This window comes from Pelmatolapia mariae, linkage group LG10_11 (genome assembly GCF_036321145.2).
Source record: "Pelmatolapia mariae isolate MD_Pm_ZW linkage group LG10_11, Pm_UMD_F_2, whole genome shotgun sequence".
In the NCBI taxonomy this organism is placed as follows: domain Eukaryota; kingdom Metazoa; phylum Chordata; class Actinopteri; order Cichliformes; family Cichlidae; genus Pelmatolapia; species Pelmatolapia mariae.
The window spans coordinates 12,434,979-12,453,442 of NC_086236.1; the positions used below are offsets into that span (position 1 = coordinate 12,434,979).

General features: G+C 38.3%; 2 protein-coding genes across 3 annotated transcripts in view; one reads left to right on the forward strand and one right to left on the reverse strand.

The window, feature by feature from the left end:
- stk10 (serine/threonine kinase 10) overlaps positions 1–6,119 on the forward strand; it is a 39,485-nt gene extending 33,366 nt beyond the window's left edge. The window contains exons 12-20 of the mRNA XM_063487897.1: positions 436–559; positions 1,721–1,900; positions 2,125–2,217; positions 2,705–2,834; positions 2,966–3,090; positions 3,214–3,402; positions 3,484–3,609; positions 3,754–3,867; positions 4,390–6,119. Of these exons, the coding sequence (XP_063343967.1) occupies positions 436–559; positions 1,721–1,900; positions 2,125–2,217; positions 2,705–2,834; positions 2,966–3,090; positions 3,214–3,402; positions 3,484–3,609; positions 3,754–3,867; positions 4,390–4,530 (1,222 nt within the window). The 3' untranslated portion in view covers positions 4,531–6,119. The remainder of the gene's footprint in view (positions 1–435; positions 560–1,720; positions 1,901–2,124; positions 2,218–2,704; positions 2,835–2,965; positions 3,091–3,213; positions 3,403–3,483; positions 3,610–3,753; positions 3,868–4,389) is intronic.
- A 1,053-nt stretch (positions 6,120–7,172) lies between these two features.
- Positions 7,173–18,464, reverse strand: part of sh3pxd2b (SH3 and PX domains 2B) — a 33,834-nt gene continuing 22,542 nt past the window's right edge. The window contains exons 6-14 of one of the 2 annotated variants that reach the window (XM_063486746.1): positions 17,349–17,374; positions 16,958–16,993; positions 14,885–15,016; positions 13,837–13,938; positions 11,533–11,650; positions 11,088–11,296; positions 10,750–10,796; positions 10,502–10,627; positions 7,173–10,408 (exon numbers count right to left, since the gene is read on the reverse strand). In XM_063486746.1, coding sequence (XP_063342816.1) covers positions 8,885–10,408; positions 10,502–10,627; positions 10,750–10,796; positions 11,088–11,296; positions 11,533–11,650; positions 13,837–13,938; positions 14,885–15,016; positions 16,958–16,993; positions 17,349–17,374 — 2,320 coding nt within the window. In that variant the 3' untranslated portion in view covers positions 7,173–8,884. The remainder of the gene's footprint in view (positions 10,409–10,501; positions 10,628–10,749; positions 10,797–11,087; positions 11,297–11,532; positions 11,651–13,836; positions 13,939–14,884; positions 15,017–16,957; positions 16,994–17,348; positions 17,375–18,464) is intronic. The other variant, XM_063486747.1, reaches the window with a different exon arrangement.

Consider the following 18,464-nt stretch of genomic DNA (forward strand, 5'->3'; position numbering starts at 1 on the left):
TGTTTTACTCCTGCCATCTAGTGGTGGGACTATGATATTGCACCTATGGCTGCAGTAATATTATCATATCATTCTTAGTTTAAATTTGGTGAAAATAATCTTCAGAAACTCGGTGCTCAACAAAAATTGCATTTTCTTTTGCTTCCATTGGGTTTGCACCATTCAGAGTGCTGTTAGTGCTCTGTCAGCATAAACATTGCTTTTATTATAAAGTAAGCTCAATTTATTCTACTCTCTTATTCATTACTTTTCTGCTGCCGTGGCCTGATCTAACCTGTGATATAGTTCTAACCTGTAATTTAAGCACTTGTGTTATTTTGCTACCAGTTATAGTAGATCTTACCTGACATAGTTTCATTTATTTTGGGTGTCCTTAGCTATATACATACATACATACATACATACATACATACATTTGTTTTAATTTTTTTGTAGGCGGCAGGAGCTGCGTGAGCTCCGTCTGTTGCAGAAGGAAGAGCAGCGGGCCCTGGCTGCTCTGAATGCCAAACTGGAAACACAAAGGGAACAAATACAAAGACGTTTTGACCAGGAGATGAATGTGAGTCACATTACTCTAACAGCTTTAACAACAGCATTTTCGTCTTTAGCTAAAACTTAGTCAGACAGTTGTTGCATTAATTCTATGGTCGGATGTATTTTTGTCACACTTAAATGTTTCAGGTCATCAAACAAATTTAAATAGTAGACAAATATACCATATGAAAGCACAAAATGAAGTTTCTAAATGAAGGTGTTTTATTATTAAGGGGGAAAAATGCAAACCTACATGGCCCTGTGTGGGGAAAAAAAGTGATTGTTTGCTAAACCTAATAACTGGTTGAGCCACCCTTAGCAGCAACAACAAAAATCAAGCATTTGCAATAACTAGCAGTGAGTCTTTTACAGCACTGTGGAGTAATCATCTTTGCAGAATTGTTGTAATTTAGCCACATTGCGGTTTTTGAGCATGAACCTCCTTTTAAAGGTCGTGCCACAACATCTCAATCGGATTCAGGCCAGAAATTTGACAAGACCACACCAAAGTCTTCAAGAAAAACAAGCCTTTTGTTTTTCCTAAGCCATTCAGAAGTGGACTTGCTGGTGTGTTTTGGATCATTGTTCTGCTGCAGAACCCAAGTGTGCTTCAGTTTGAGGTTACAAACAGATGGCCACACATGCTCCTTCAGGATGTTTTGGTAGACGGCAGAATTCATGGTTCTGTTTACCACAGCAAGTCTTCAAAGTCCTGAGGCAGCAAAACAGCCCCAGACCATCACACTATAATCATATTTTACTGTTGGTAGGATGTAAAATGCTTTGTTGGCTTTATGCCAGATGTAATGGAACTCAAACCTTTTGTCTCGTCACTCCACAGTATTTTCCAAAAAATGTGGTTAATCACAGTTGATCCATGATTTAAGAAGGTCAAAGGGCAATTACTTTTTTACTTTTTCACACAGGACCAGGCAGGTTTGGATAACTTTTCTCCCTTAATAAATGAAAGAAATCATTTAAAAACTGCATTTTGTATTTACTTGGCTTATCTTTATCTAATATTAAAATTGGTTTGACGATCTGAAACATGTAAGTGTGACAAATATGCAAAACACTCTGAAATCAGGATGGTTTCAGTTGCAATAAACTTTTGAACTAGAAACTTTTTCCTTGTTTGCTGTCAGCTAAAATTATAATGTGCATATCTCCTGTTGGTGTGTCCTAGACCAAGAAGAAGCACTATGATACAGAGCTGGAGAATCTGGAGAGGAACCAGAAGCAGGCAATTGAGAAAATGGAGGAAGAACACAAAGTTAAACTGAAAGAAGAAACCAGGCGTATCAAAGCAGAACAGGAACGAGACCATCACAAATTCCAGGACCAATTAAAACTAAAGAAAAAGGAGGTAAAGTGTGTGCGTGCACCTAAGCAAAATAACCAGTAATCAGTTCACATATTCTTGCTTTTATTTAAGCCCACTTGATTCACAATAGAACATAAAGAAAGGGTGCAAGTCAAAGGAAGCTTTCAGTGCTCAGCCTCAACGACTGCACAGTTTGGTAATTTTTGTATACTTTTCTGAAGTCCTGATGTCTGAGGTTTAGTTACTGAAGTGTATTTTCTTTTTAGGTAAAACAATCTGTTGATAAGCTGCCCAGAAGTCAGCGTAAAGACACCTTGAAACAGAAGATGAATTCCTTCCAAGAAATGAAGATGTCAGAGGTATGATGCTAGGTCATTTGTGCCATTTTGATGCATAATTACAGCTCAGTTAATTCAAATTTATATTTTTTTAAACTCTTGAATTTAGTGTTATTTTTCAGTCTATGTTGTTTTGGTGGTGCAAGTTGCTCAGTTTTGGAAATACTTACAATTCTGACACGATCATAAAAATTATGTTGAGTGCACTGGAAAAAGCTCCTTTTTCAGAAACAATGAACCTGGTAAATGGGTGCTATATCTAAAAATTATTATTTTGCTATCAAACTACTTACCAACTTTATCACTGCAAATAGAAGTATACATCTACCAGGAAAGAGACTAGATGTAAACACTGATGGCATATTTCTCAGTTGAGTTATGTTGGCTGCAGGCTTCTTGTAATTGGCATGTGTAGATCGTATGAAGGAAAACGGCACCTGCATGAAACTGCTGATTTTGTCTGATTATTCACCCACTCCTCAATTCTTCCTCCTTCTCCTTCGTTTAGGAAGATAAATTCTTGGTAGCTCAGAAAAACTATCTGGACACCACACTGAAGAATATTATTTCCAACAACAAGAGAGAGATTGCAGACCTGGAGAGGGATTGCCTTAACAAGAAGCAAAGCCTTATCAGAGGTACAACATCTGTAAACCAAACAGAATCACAGTAACAATTTCAGCTTTGTTTTCTTCATTTTGTGTTTATCCCATCCTTGCTGTAGTTACCGTTTGATTTCATTCAGTGTCAACTTTTAAAATTTGATTAGAGCGTGAAGCTACGATGTGGGACATGGAGGAGAAGAACCTTTATGAGAAACATCAGTTGGTGAAGCAGCAGATGAAAGATCAGTACTTCCTCCAGAGGCATCAGCTTCTCAAAAAGCATGAGAAGGTACACTAGTGGATATCATCTTGCCACAATAAGTTTGCACACACAGCTTCTTGGTAACACCTAAATCATGATTACATGACAAAATCAAGTTGACCAATTCTGTGTTGCTGTTTTTTCCTGCAGGAAAAGGAACAGATGCAGAGCTACAATCAGCGAATGGTTGAGATCCTGAAAACTAAGCAGCAGCTGGAGAAGAGCCGACTGCCTAAGATTCAGCGCAGTGAGGCAAAGACTCGAATGACCATGTTCAAAAAGAGCCTTCGCATTAACTCATCGGGCAGTGCTGCAGAGGACAAGGAGAAGATCAAACTGGTGAGACAGAGGGGCTTTCTTACTCCATATTCACACATTCAGTTAACTATTTAGTAACTTATTCCATGCGTGGCTCTCCAGTTTTCTCAGCAGGAGGAGAAGCGGCAGAAGGCGGAGAGGCTGCATCAGCAGCAGAAGCACGAGAACCAGATGAGGGAGATGACTGGTCAGTGTGAAAGCAATATCAGAGAGCTACTGCAGCTACAGGTGAATGAGGGCAAATATTTTCTCATAATTACACATTTTTATTACAAATCTATTTGTATTATTTTTTTTTTCAAGAATATAGAGGACACTTAATGAGCATAATAACTAGCCTACATTGCTTAACAAGCACATTTTATGCTGCAGAATGAAAAATGTCACCTGTTGATTGAGAATGAGACTCAGAGGCTCAAAATGTTGGATGAGCAACACAACTATATGATGAAGGATTGGAGGGAACAGCTGAAGCCCAAAAAGAAGGTATGTTGTCTCCACTCACAATTTCTTACACAAACAATGTATTGGAGTCTATTTTGTGGCTCAGATACCCCCAGAATACTACCATCATAGTGATTTCTATATTTTTAAGAGCAGGCTTACTGGGAATGATCATCAAAAACACACTGAAATGTGCTTGGTGTGAATTGAGATAAAGATAAAAATGCTCCTATTTCTTACTAAAGTTGTAATAAATGCAAACAATTGTAAAAAATGTATGGTTACAGTATTTTTGCTAGGGTGTTTTGGAAGTGTTTTCATTCTGAGCACATTCTTAAAACATATTTTGCTGTAGCCATGCAATTCAATAAACAAAGTTTACCAAAATAGTAGTTAAGTACTTAAATGTACAAGACACAATGTAATAACTGCTTTCCCAATCATATGACAGGAAGGTTGATATGTCAAATAATTCATAATTTTAGTGCTCTTTGTTTTCTACTTTGTTCACATTGCAAAAGCTTACATCTTTGTGAGGTAAACTTGTGCATTTTACATTCCCAGGCCCTTGAAGATGAGCTGAATGCCAGGAAAAGGGAGCAGGAGGCTTTCTTCAGGATGAGTGAGAGTTCCGACTGTCCAAACCCCAGTTCTCCCAACAGAGTCTCCAAGTTTATGCCGTATCAAGACGAGACTACCACATGAGAACAGTTGCTGTGACATTACACAATATTATCTTCTGCCCACTAACGTATACACACCCACTGGTACCATTGCCTGCTGGCCTTTTATTTTTTTTTCTCTTGCTTTACCAGTAATGGCAGAATACTGATCCTTCCATTAGGTTTCTTTATTGTTTTAGTAAATATTTATGTTTTTATTCATGTTCTGATGTGCGTCATTAGACACCCTGACATAATATCTACTCCCATACAGTGTTTGCTTTCTTTTTCTTTTCAAGTGTGCTTCAGATTTCTCAATAATGTGATACAAAGGCCATTTATTGGGGTGAGCTGAAGATACCAAACTATCTGTTTTAATGATTAAATATTCAGAAAAACCACCTTATGATTAGGTAACAGGTTTGGTTTTTTTTTTTTTCAAAGCACCCAGCCAGAGATAATTTTTTCCATGACAACAAGGAATGCTATAAATATTAACGACCTAGTAAATGAGTACTTGCTTACCTTAATTTTTCAAGGTTATCTTTCAAATAAGACCAAAAACTCCTCTACAATTGTATTGATTTACTGAATCTTTTTTTTAAATTTCCTGTTCTCTGTGCCTTACTTTGCCTTTGCTGCCAAAGTTTGCCTTTATTTATTTTTACTCAAAGAACATTATCCAGCTTACCCCTATATAGTTTTGATTTACTTTGTCTTTTAATCATGGTATGAAGGATGTGATGATTTTGTATCTTTTTTTAAAAATGAGGGATAAGGCTGAATGCAATGTATATTTGAATTTGATGGTTTCTTTTAAGATTTCGTTGTTAACTAATAAGGGAACACAAGTTTTTGTTTGTTTTTTTTCAGTATTGCTCAGTTATTTTTTCTGTTGTATCATTACTGTAGAAATCAGTCACACTGGATGGGAACTGACAAAGCCAGAGCAAAATACTGTTTGCTTGTTTGCTGTTTTTGTTTTTTCAGGATGTTATAGAGGGGAGTTAAATTTGAATTGTTATGCAACATGCAGTAAATGCTAACCAATGTGCAATATTATATGTTTTTGCTAAGCTTAAAGAGGTTTATTTTTCTTAAACTTTGCCTTCCTTTGCACTGAGAGCGAGAATAACATGAAGAGCTTAAACCCAAAAATATATATGTTAACTTTTTTTGGGAGGTGAATAAAAGCCTTTGGTTAAGAATGATTTAACCATTTTATAATTTTAAGGTATTCAATAGCAATAATTTAGGTTTTTACACAATAGTTCTTTATATCATTTTAAGGGGGTGCAACAATTCAGTCTGCTGTAAAATGCCTCTAGCTGTTTAATCTTCTACCTAAAGCAAGTTTGCAGCTCAAAATCATGATTTCTTGAGTGAGGAGCGGTTTTATTGGAGCAGTTTGCATCAGCTAACTGCAGTTGGCCTGCAGATTTACACTGAATCAGGTCCACAATCAGGTACAGCTTAATCTCTCTTATATCAGAAGTATTTACATTTACAGTTTTTTTTTTTCTGTTTACTGGCTCTGTATCTCTGACTCTCTGCCTTAGTTTACATAACATTATTTGTGTGGAGGGACTGTATGAATAAAATTTTTTCAGAAGGAACCACTGTTGTAAATAAATGCAGATTTTATAATTGCTGGATTGTTGTGGAGATTCTTTGTAACAAGATACCACCTGTTCTACTGGAAAACACATCAAGGCTGTCAACTGATATCTCTCTCTTTTTTTTTTTTTTTTTAACAGTTGGTTAAAAAAGATTTATGCGATTAAAAATCCAGTGTCAACTCTTCTATATATAAACACACACAAGGAAAGGTTATTAAAAAGAACAAAGACAGTATCGTGGAGAACGCAGGAGTGTGACTATATACAGGATGTTTTTATGTAACTTATGCTAGACAGTATAGCAAATTCAGTCATTCATTGTAGCAGTGCTAAACTTGGAGGAACTGTGAAGCGAGAACATTCCAGTTTGTTACACTCACCACGCACTTCATTGGATGCAAATATTCAATTGCTTGTTAATGCGAATGTTTAATTAGCCAATCACATGGTAGTATATAATCTCCCATGCAACCATCTCTAGCGTTTACAGAGTGGACAGAGGACAATATCCAGTACTCTGGGAGAAAATGCCTAGCTGATGCCAGAGGTGAGAGAATGGCCAGACTCCTTTGAGCTGACAGGAGAGCAACAGTAACTCAGACATGTAACCTTGAAACAAATGGGTTACTGCAGCAGAAGAGCACACCAGCTGAGAACAGAAAACTGAGGCTACAGTTCACACAGATTTAGAAGATTGAAGGAACATTGTCTGCTGTAAGGATTCTCAATTATGCTGCAAAACTTGGTGTAAACACCACAAAATCATGGATCCATACTGTCTGATACATAGTGGTGAGGGTTTCTTGAACCGGAAAATCCCTCGTCAATCACCAGATCTCAATTCAGTAGATGGCATTTTGGGATAGGAGATTAACATCACAGATGTGTAGCTGACAAATCTGAAGTATCACTGATGTTACCATGTCGACACGGATCAAAATCTCTGAGAAATGTTTCCAATACCTCGTTGAATTTGTGCAATGAAGAATTTAAGCAGTTTTGAAGGGGCTCCAACCCAAATAAATCAAACTCTAAACACTGAGTGGAAGCAGTGGGACATCTGAAGTGAAAAATCACAAAACTTTTATTGACTTAAAGCAAAAGCAGATACACTGTAATGAAAACACATAGCAAAAAAGTAAACAGTTTACAATACTGAAATAACCCCATCCACCTATACACTTGCCTTGCATTGTACTGTACTACTGTACTTCTCTGTCCTTTCCCACAATTTCACTTTAGGATTTTTTTTAAAGTTAGTAACATACTTTGGTATGATTGGAAGATGGTATAACATTATAGCAACTACAAGCAGAACAGAATTAGTGTTATACAGCTTGCAGCCTTGTCTAATTATCTCCATAACTATGAACAGATTTTATTTTTTTAGTGTCAGACAATTGGTACTTTGTAAACACTTGAGATATGGACCAATTGTTAGATTACCAGCCAGTTGTTTCCCCAAACCTTTCCTTAATTACCCAATAAGTGAGCAAATCCTATAAATCAACAACCAAATACCTTCTTGAAACTTTCTTCTTCTAACCCTTTGATCAGCACAGAGGGGGATAAAATAGATGGAACATCAAATAAAAGTGACAATAGTTAAGATATGACTCATTTCTGTACAATAAAAAATAATTTGTTTCACCGACCATGCTTGAGACCAGTCAAGCGTCAATGTAAAACATTATTCTTATACAACGGTCATACTTTGTTATCTGAGCACCACACTTCGGTTACGAACAGATTGTACATTTACAATACTGTAAATCATTGCACAAATGACTGTAGGTATTCAATTGCTATGTCAGATAGGCAGATGTGCTCTGCCATTCACATTTTGCAAATCCCACTGATGGGTCTAAGAACAGTTATGTTAAAATACTTTGATATATAGACCCTTCTTGCCTTCTCAGTTTGGATAATATAGCCTCTTTGCTACAGTGAGGATAACAAAAAAAAGAAAGCAGTCTGAAAATGGCTTATAAAACTAAATGCACCGTGGCATTCTCCCCTTTCTTTCAGTGTGTGCAAACCTTAAGCTTCAGCTGAAATGACTGAAAGTGCACATCTGTTACAATTCTTTGCAACATTAATTATGCAGTCAGAATAAAAGCAATACAATACGGAAACGCTAATATGCACGTCTCCAAGGTAACAAACAGCACTGGGCAAAGAGATAACCAACTATTAGCGCTTGAAAGTTCAGATGCAGTCAATGAACTCCCCCAGTGAGTTAATTTAAACGTCTACTCTGTACTCTTGCGATGTATATTGCGATTCTTGATTTTATAGTAAAATGACTCCAAGACTCCAACAAGGACTATGTCTACCATTGCATACAGTTTAATAAGCGCTGAAGCACTTCGAATATAATATTGAGGCACCATATATTAAAAGGCAAGGGTGTAGATACATTTACTGCTTTTCTAGTTTCTAGCCCGAGAAATGGCGAGACTGACACGGTGACTAACATACGGCAGCAAAGGCAAGATACTTTTTTTTAACCTAAGATTTCATATATAGTTGACATAAAACAAAAAAAGTAAACATTACAAAACCCAACAAGGTCATGTGTTATTGCTGGTTCAGTTGGTAGGTAAAATATTTGTATAAAAATTAAACAAAACAAAATGTGTCAATAAAAAAAATGTACCTATAAATAAAAAAAACAAAAAACAGGCTAAGTAGCAAGAAATTAGTGAGATCTTGTTCATTTAGATCATTAAGTTACTTATATGTTCATATGGCGATGTGTGCGAGCACATTTACTTCCTAAGGTTTCTTGCTCAGGTAATTCGAGGGGATCCAGCTCTCGACTTCTTCTCCTACGTTTTTACAGAACCACCAGCCACTGCTGTTTTTTTCCAGAACTTCAAACACTGTGCCCACCTTGAAGCTGGATGTTTGCTCATCCCCTTCAAAGTCTGCCACAGCAAGATACAGCTCATCCTTGTTGGGCTCCTTGAGTAAAGGTGGAAGCCTATCCTTGGGTGGCCCGGGCTTCAGCTGGGGCTTTGGAGGAATTGGGATTTTATTCACCTTGGGCTCTTCCTTCTCTTTGCTTGCTGGTGCCTGAAACCCTTTGGGTTTTGGGGGAGGTGGTCTGCTGAGTTGTGGTAGTCCGGCCTTGGGAACGTCCTGGGCTTCTTTAAGAGTTGGTGGAGATTTAAGTTCAGTTGGACTTGATGGATCGGTTTTCTTTGGAGGGGGTGGTCTTTTTGGAACCATGGCCGCCGGTCTCTGAGGGGGTTCCTTATGGGGAGGCACTGCTGGTTTTGCAAGAGGCGATGAGCTCTCCTGGCCATGACCATTGATGTGTTTTGGTGGAAGTTTTGGCTCATTAGAATACTTACCGTTATTCAGAGGTGGGATGCTCACTGGAGGAGAGCTAGGGGGTGAACTTGTGTGGGAACTATTTATTGCTGGCGAGGCGTCATTCTGATGGTTCACCTCTGTTGAGCTAGCATCTGCCGGCTTAGATGGTCTCAACTTGCTTCTCAAGTTGGTGATGTCTACTTTGTTCTCCGCTGGGGGATCTGGCTTGGCAGCTGTAACGGGTTTAGGTCGGACCACTGGCTTTGCCTTCATAAACACAGCTGGGCCTGGTGCCTCGGTTTTCTCCTCCTGTGATTCTGGCTTGGGTTTTGGTGGCTGTTTAGGTACAGGTTTCAGATTAAACTTCTTCACCTCTTTGGCAGAGATCTTGTGGCCACATTCAAGACCCATCTCATTTCGAAGGTGAAGAGCTTTGCTCTTTTCATCTTTCTTGGTCTCTGGGGGTTTGTCTGATTTGAAGGGGGGAGGTTTAGGTGTAACCAGTGGCATGATGACCCCAGGGGCTGGGGGTTTTGGAGGCAAAGGTTTGGAGTTATCTGACCTCGATTTCTCTGCTACCTCCAATTCAAAGCTCTTATTAATAGACTCTCTTCGAGGCGGCAGAGCAGGTTTCTCCTCAGCGGGAGGGGCAGTTGGGGCTGGGGGCAAAGGCCCAGAGAAAGAGGGCCCCTTGCTGGCATTGGACTTCCAATCTCTGAGCTTAGGGCGCGTAGAGGACTCAGAGGCTGCATTTGGCTCATCTGGTAAAGGCTTGGACCAGTTGTCATCTGTACCTGAAACATTCGAACAACCACCATCCTCCAGCCTCAGCTTCTCCATCTCATTGGGCAACGGGGCGAGGAAATTGGGTCGCAAGGCATTGCTGGTCTTCTTGTACTTGTCAATAAAGGTGGCAGGTGCCCAGCCTTCTTTGTCATCGATCTGGATGTACCACCAACCACTTGCATTCTTTTCAATCACCTAGAATTTATTGATGTAATTTAAACCAAATGTTAGTGAAAAACCATTTTTCATAATTCAGAGGAGCAAAACATTAGGCCGTGTCTAACCCACCTCAACTTTGACTCCAGCTTGGAAGCTGATACCATCAGGGATGGTGGTCTGAAAGTCTGCTATGGTGTAGAACTCTTCCTCAACTTGGGGAGGAACGGGTGGCTTGGGTAAGTTTGTACCACGTGGCTGTGGGATGTGAGAGGCACGCATAAAGGTTGCACTGGTGAAAACCTTAGTTATTTATTTATTTATTATGCCACTGAAAGCCATCTTCAGATATACAGAATCACTACTGGGTACATTCTTACAATGGTGAGATCTCTGCGTGGAGGAGGTCTGTGTCTTGATCCCACTTCTGCAAAAAACAAAACAAAATCACACTAGTAGCTCGCAGCCCAACTGAAAACTAGCAATATGTGTTCTGGGAAATTGTTACACGTCTCCATTCAGGTTTTCTCCACTGGCACAATAAATATTTTGACTGTCATCAGGTAAAACTGTATTATTTGGCACATTGTTGCTTTGCCAGAAAAAAGGTTTTAGTCACTTGTGTGCAAGCTTATCTTTGCAAAGCTTTTGCATGCTTTGGTTGCTTTAATATTTTAAAACTAAATCTCAGAGGCACTGTTTTGTTAAATTCACTTACTGCTTTTGTTGTTATCAGAGAAAACTGAGAGCCTGTTTTCCTTCTGGCTATTCTCCCGGTTCTCTCTAGCGGCGTTGTTTTGCTGGATTTGTTTAGAAAGCCCGTCTAGGTCATTTGTACTGGCATGAGGAGGAGCGCCTGCTGACTGCTTCTGCGTGTCAGCCTTCTTCAGGTAGGACGCTGGGGCCCAGCCCTCGCGGCCTTGGTACCTAAATGGAGGAGAGATGGACAGTTAGTGGCTGATATATAATGAACATAAAGCTGGAGGAAAACAAAAAATTCTAAGTGGACCTTCCTGCAATCTGTACAGTAACATGCATTAGCATTTTCATTCTTATTACCACCATTATCAACAATGTACTAAGAAGTATTTGAACATTTTGCACTGTATAACAAAAATGTGGCTGTTGTGTCTGTGTATTATAACTATATATAGCATCATTACCTGATCTTCCACCAGCCTTCCAAGTTCTTCTGAATAACCTCAACAATCATGCCTTTCTCCAGGTCGATCTCATCCTGGTCTCTGGCCGAGTACGGGTAAATCACTGAGTACTTCTCTTCTGAACGTGGAAAAAGGAAATATTGTTACGTGTATCAGAACACGTTATCAGTTCACAGCGGGTGCCACAAATAAACGCATAACGTAGGCTGGGTACGTATAGCACATAATGACACACTTAAACTACAATGGCCTAAAGTATTTATCCCCAGAGAGCTGATTCTGGTTATCTGGACGTAGCGTTTTCAGTGGGAGAAACAGAGAAACAAAAAGAGTCAACTTTCTGGGATTTCCTTTACCTGGATTTACTATCTTTTTCTTTTTTTTTTTACTTTTCTCAATGTGAAACTGAATCAAAGATGACAGTAAAAGTTACAGCATTTTTAAAAATTAATTCAAGTAATAATGCAACCAGTCTAAAATAAAATAAAGCATTCAAAAGGATATGATAGGGGTGAATGCTATCTCTGTTATTCCCACTCGCCTCTAATGGCAGTACTGGCAATCGACATAGGTTAATGGGTGTAATCTCCAAGTAAAAGTGTGTTGCCAGTGACACACTGCCAACAAAGCTGAAAGTGGAGCTTGTTATGCCACTGCTAATGACTGGCACAACAAACCCTGGCTTCACATATTAAAGCGGAAGCAAGCACGGGGAGGTTGGATGTTGAGCTGCCTTTTGAGACCAACTTTTTCCTCAACAGACTTTAAATTAAACCTTCTCTTTTTAAGACTGAACACATAAGGAAATGAGGGACTTTGCTTCTGACCAAAACCTAAAAAACACCAGACACAGACTATCATCCTTTTTTTTCCCCACAAAGTTGGCAAAGATTCTTGTTAGGGCAAAAACCACAGGAACTTCTTTCTGATTAACAGAAACTGCTCAGCAATTTAATATTGAGATTTCAGATGAGATACTGTGGTTGCTATAGGCACACATTAGTTTTTCCTGTTATAACTTATCTAGTGAGGCAAGGCTTGAGCAACATCTTGTGGAGTGAAAATGTAAGACACAAAAACGCACACACAGGACAAACTTGTTACAACAACAAACAAAGCCTTGTCTATTGTCAACATCATTTCTACTACTATTACATACTACACACAGTGAACAATCACGTGTTTATTAATGCTGGTTAAATTGTTCTAGTCATTTATTTGATATATAAATAAATATATATTTTTATCATATATATTATTTATAACAAATACATTTATACACAAATATGCAGTTCACTTTGCATGCGAGGATTTATTTACATGCTGAGGTCACTCATGCAACATTTCTTCATGCACACACATGGACAAACATGCACACAGTTTTATATGCGTGCGTGTACACACACACACACACGCATATATTCATTATAGGGGGAAAAGAAAGGCGTGCGCTCCACCTTGCCCAAAGCCTGTGCTGAATAGATCCCCTAAAGTTCTGCGACGACCCATATGCCTTGGCAGTGACCAGAATCTCCGTGGCACTGACATCCCAGCACAGTAATTGGGGCAAAATAGGAAGTGAACATTACAAATGCAATCTGGAGGATATTTTCATCCTAAAACACTTTCGGTATTGATGGATCTACGGGGAAATAATTGGTATTTTTATTTACTTGAACTGACAAATAGTTCCTTCATCTAATGGTTAATAGGGATCTCTGGGGTACTGGGGTGTTTTAAATTTTTTTTTATTCGTGTGGCATTTTAAATTGAATGCTGATTAGCATAATGCACTTTGTTGATTTTGTATTGTTTTCTTACGGAATAAAATCTGTGAATGTTTGATTTGGATGACTCCAGACTTTGATAGGGCAGCCAGCCACGTCATACATCTCAGGCTTTTAAGATCTATAATTTGCATATTGGCAGAGCACCCTATTTTGAGATCCTGTCATTTACTGTACAATATTCCTTTCTTTAGCATATCCTTACTAGGGCTTTCGCAATGAAATTGTAATTTTCTTCTATTGATCCTTTTGGATTTTCTTTTGCCAATTCTCTAAAATGCAAAACACACACAGAGTCTTAGCAGCAACAGTCTTCAACTCAATAAGCAAAGCAATTTTGTCAGACTGACTTTTAACCATCAACTGAGTACTGAGTGAGTTACAGGAGTTAAACGGTGTGTAACAAAAGATGTGCCTCTGACGTGGTGTATTCTGCACTTCTGCACTGCACCCTAAACCTTTCCTTGTGGCAACATTACATCTAAACAGTAGCACCCAAATGTAAAGCTTGATGTACCTTCTTCTCCTGGAAGACTGAAGTCATCAGGGTCATCCTGGGCCTCAAGGCAGGTGGCAGGGACCCAGCCCTGAGCATCTTCTGAACTCACAAACCACCACCCTAAATAGGCAGGAAAAAAAAAAAACTGATATACAAGATACTGCACCTTATGCAGTGCTTATTCAGTTAAGGGATTATATGCATCAGTAAAATCAACGACTGATATTTGACTTGTTGCTGGGATTGTTGCAAAGTACCACTATATGTTGCTTTTCTTTTTTTTTTTTTTAAAGTATGCAGAACCTATAGTTTATTTGATGTATTATGATTACTCTTTTATTATGCATTACTATTACTCTTCTTGAGCAGCGGTCCCCAGCCCCCAGGCGTTGTTTGGTACCCGGCCGCGAGAGTTGAGGCTTGGGTGTGAAATTTATGGTTTTCGGGGTTTTTATCATTATTTTTTCAAAGTTTTTATCTCTAACTTGGCTTCCTTGGGTCTTTTCCTGTATGTTATGGATAAATCTTCTTTTTTTTGGTACCAGTACTGGTTTTATTTTGTTGTATTTATCCGTGATACTTTAAAAGCCGGTCCGTGAAAATATTGTCAGACATAAACTGGTCCGTGGCGCAAAAAAGGTTGGGGACCGCTGTTCTTGGGTGTACATGTTACCATTGCGGATATTCCGATATTTGAATGATTATTTGTTTTAGTAATTTGATTAATTAATTAAATAAAGTTAATAAATAGCTATGATTTACAAAACAAGATGACATTACTGGCATACTCTGAGGTTTTTAAAATATTTTTTTATTAATATATCAACTGCTATTTCTCTTGAGTATTTTTAGCAAACCTACTGAACTCAACCTTAATAGCTGGCAACAGACCAAGTCCAGCAGTAGCAACAGTCCCACAATCCCCCATAATGTTTCAAGTAATTGCATAGTTCCACATCAACACTTAACGTAACAGGTTTGCTGAACAGTGAAAGCAGCGATCTGCCACAATGAAAACATCAGAGAAATGTACAGAATATATGTTCTAATTCTGTATGAAACTTGCCAGACTCATTTTTCTCAATGACCTCCACCACCTGCCCCACATGCAGGCTTATCTCAGAGCTCTCCTGCTTCTCATAGTCTGTTACTGCCACATACTGGTCAAGTACAAGAGGGTCTGCTGAGGAGGAGTCTCCTATTAAGGGAAGAATAAAAAAAAAATCATAACAGAAGTTTAGCACATCTTTTTTGATCTTTCTTGGGGAAGTCACGAATGAAATCTCAATAATGCGAGAAAAGCCTCCACTCAATATATTTTGTTCTTCGCTGAAGAGCTCTGTTCATATGTGCATAATATCAAAGGACTGTCCATGAACTTGGAATTATAAGATTGCATCAGTGTGGGTTTAAGGTATTGACCTTTAAAGGTTTTGCATTTCATTGACCAAATGTAATATGACCTTTTAAAATGTCAGACTTTATATGGGCTTTGAATAACATCACTAAAAACCAATTTAAGCAGGCCTTTACAAAACAGCCAGAATTCAATTTTAGGCTAAGTGGGAGGGAAAAAAAACTGCCTTTTGATGAAATGCCAAGAATAATTCCAAGGTCGCAATTTGTGCAAAAGCTATTAAGTAAAAAGTTTTTTTGTTAGAGGGGGCTTATGTACATTACTGAGATTCCCTCAGAGTCGAGACGGAGGAGGCAGCGTACGTGATTGGAAAGGAGCGTGAGGGGAAACAACGAGCTGAGAGAGAAATAAAGGAAGATTTGGATAATGGGAGTGAAGGGCATGGATTGAAAAGCGTAGATGGTTAACTTATTTATCACCATGACTGTGACATGTCTATAGAAACAAACCAGCATCATTAAGACCCACCACCAATGTTAGCACTACATCACTAAAAAAATAAAGTAACAAACGAGGGTTCACAATACAATCACTGTTAAAAAATATATAAATAAAAAAAAGTTACAACTCTGCTTTTTCTATTGACATTTGCTGTGTAAAAATACACACACTAAAACTTGACTGACTGATACAATGCACGATGAAGGGACATTAGCATCAATCGCAGCATGCTAATCACTGAAGGTGCTATCAAACACATTCTAAAGTAATGCGTTTATGGCACACAAAAAGTTCAGATTTAAAATAACAAAATAATAATAACATTAAGTATGTACAGTAATTAAAAAATAGATTTTCTTGATCGGGCCGCTTAAAATACGTTAGCATTAGCCTCCTTCAGTGAGCAGCAGCTAGCTAAGAAAATACATCTGATTAGAGCCAAATTTAGTACTGCTTAATCTGCAATTTCTCCATTATGTCAGTTAGAGATTTGAATATTAGTAATGCAAATTTCTCTATGGCAGAACTGGAGGAACACTAGCCATTTTTGACAAAAGCTATTTTTAACTATTCCCTTAGTCACTGTGCGTTTGAGTTTTACATTTTTTACTCCAGATGCCTTTCCAAACAAAACCTCAAACCTTTTTTTTTTCCTCCCAGGATCAAACCAAAGATCTCTGGCAAATTTGTAAATCACTACACTATGGAGCCACTAGCTAAACCAGCTTAAGTCAGTTAGCGTAATTAGCTCACCTTAAAAATAATATTTGATATATTTGAAACAGAGCCATATTTGAAAATGTAAATGACAAATGTATTAATTGTAATTTATTAATTAATGACAATGGCATCCTGAAACATACTGGTATAAATTTTAAAGGATTGCTTTATAATATCAGCTTCTTCAATCCTTTACATTTCAATGCATCTTTAAATCTAGTGATTAAAAAAAAAAACAACTTTCTATTTCTAACTCCCTGATTCAATGTATTGCTGTTAGCATAACCAAGCTTACTATACAGGGTCATACATTCATAGTAGAGCATAACTTTACTACCCTGTCCCAACACAACATATATAAATAGAGCTGAGATACGACCCACACCAGTTCCAAAAATCAATCACCAACAATTTATCATTAACAGAACCAATGCAAGCCCCAAGCCTCAACAGAGCCACATCCCACCTGCCCAGGCCAGGGAAGGAGAGGGGGGACGGGCCACTAACGACCAACTGGGGTTACACACACAGCACGACCAAGCATGACAGTGTGTTTACTACCTCGCTTTAGGAAAGTAGTTGCTCTCTCCACAAACCCTGAGGGAAAGGAAAATGAATGGAGAAGAAAACTGAAAAAGATAACATGGATGCAAAATTAAGAATAAAAGATGAGGGGATACAGAGTATATATAAAAAGGAACAGAGAAGGACAATGTTTGTTCACCAGTACTGTAACATCAGTATAGAAGGAATGTCTTCTAATAAAGTCATTGTTTTGGTTTGTTCAACCTGTGACCACTAGATGGAGATAACGTCCTATCATATGACACAGAGGTAATTACTGAAGATTGCTTTTATTCCTTTCCACACATAGTTTATCAGAGAAAAGCCAAGATTCTCATGATTAACTAACCTACCTTTCATTTCAAATACACAATCAAAGCTATCTCACCTGATTTCTTCTTCCCAATGGGTTCCCTGTTAAAGAAAAGAAAACATTACATGACCACACCATACATACCAAAATGGAATAGAACCAGCATACTAATAATATTTAACATAATTCACAAACTCATGAAGGTCCCACTTAAATAACTTAAAAACAAACATCAACAGCAATAAAACAGCATCCCCAATTATTCATTTATACTAAATTTCACTATCATTTAACATGTGTACTGCTGGAGGAATTTAAAAAAAAAGAAAAAGAAATGATCTTTACCCATCAAATCTACAAACTGTCACGCAGGAGAAAACAGATCCATGTCTGCAAGCAGGCTAATGTGAATAAAAAGCTTTGAGATAGCTGATCCCGAAAATCCGGGCTGATGTTAAATTCAATACAGCATCTGCTGTGTCTGGTTTAGACATTATCCAGATAAATAGACCATCACTCCACAGCAAGAGTCAGGAACTGATTCAATGGCCAGATGCCTCAAAAAGTCACTGGTGGCTAATGCTCAGCATTTGCTCTGTTTGTCCCTCATTATCTAAACGTCGCACCCTTACTTTATAGCCTACCAATGCCTTCCTTTTTTCCATCTCACATCTTCCACGTCTGCTCAACCTACTGCTTTATCTCCCTCGATTGTTTTCCTTGGCAGCCACTCTGTGTCCATTTCTCTGCATCAACATCAATGCTCTCAGCCACATAAAGGATTACTGGATTGATAGAACTGTTAATTGCAGAGACCTCATCTCTGTGAATGTTTACCTCCAAGCTTGCCAATTAGGGTATTATGAAAAGAAATACTCAGGGCGACCGACTAAATGGACTACAACAGATTAATCTGTGCGTGCACCGCATGTGTATACTTTGTTTTCATACAGAGAATAAAGGTGAAGAAGTTTTGAAACCTCAAACTAAACTTTACAGTAAACAACTGCTCACAGAAAATCGCTCCATCCCTCCCTGTGCCTAACCTTCTCTCTGGATGAGGTTATATGATGTCCTTTTTTTCTATAATGATCTTCCTTGCATTTTCTTTCCTTTTCCTTGCCTTCTTCTTGCAACACTTCCTCTTTTGTACTTCTTTCTTCCTTTTTACTCACTGACCATCTACTTCCT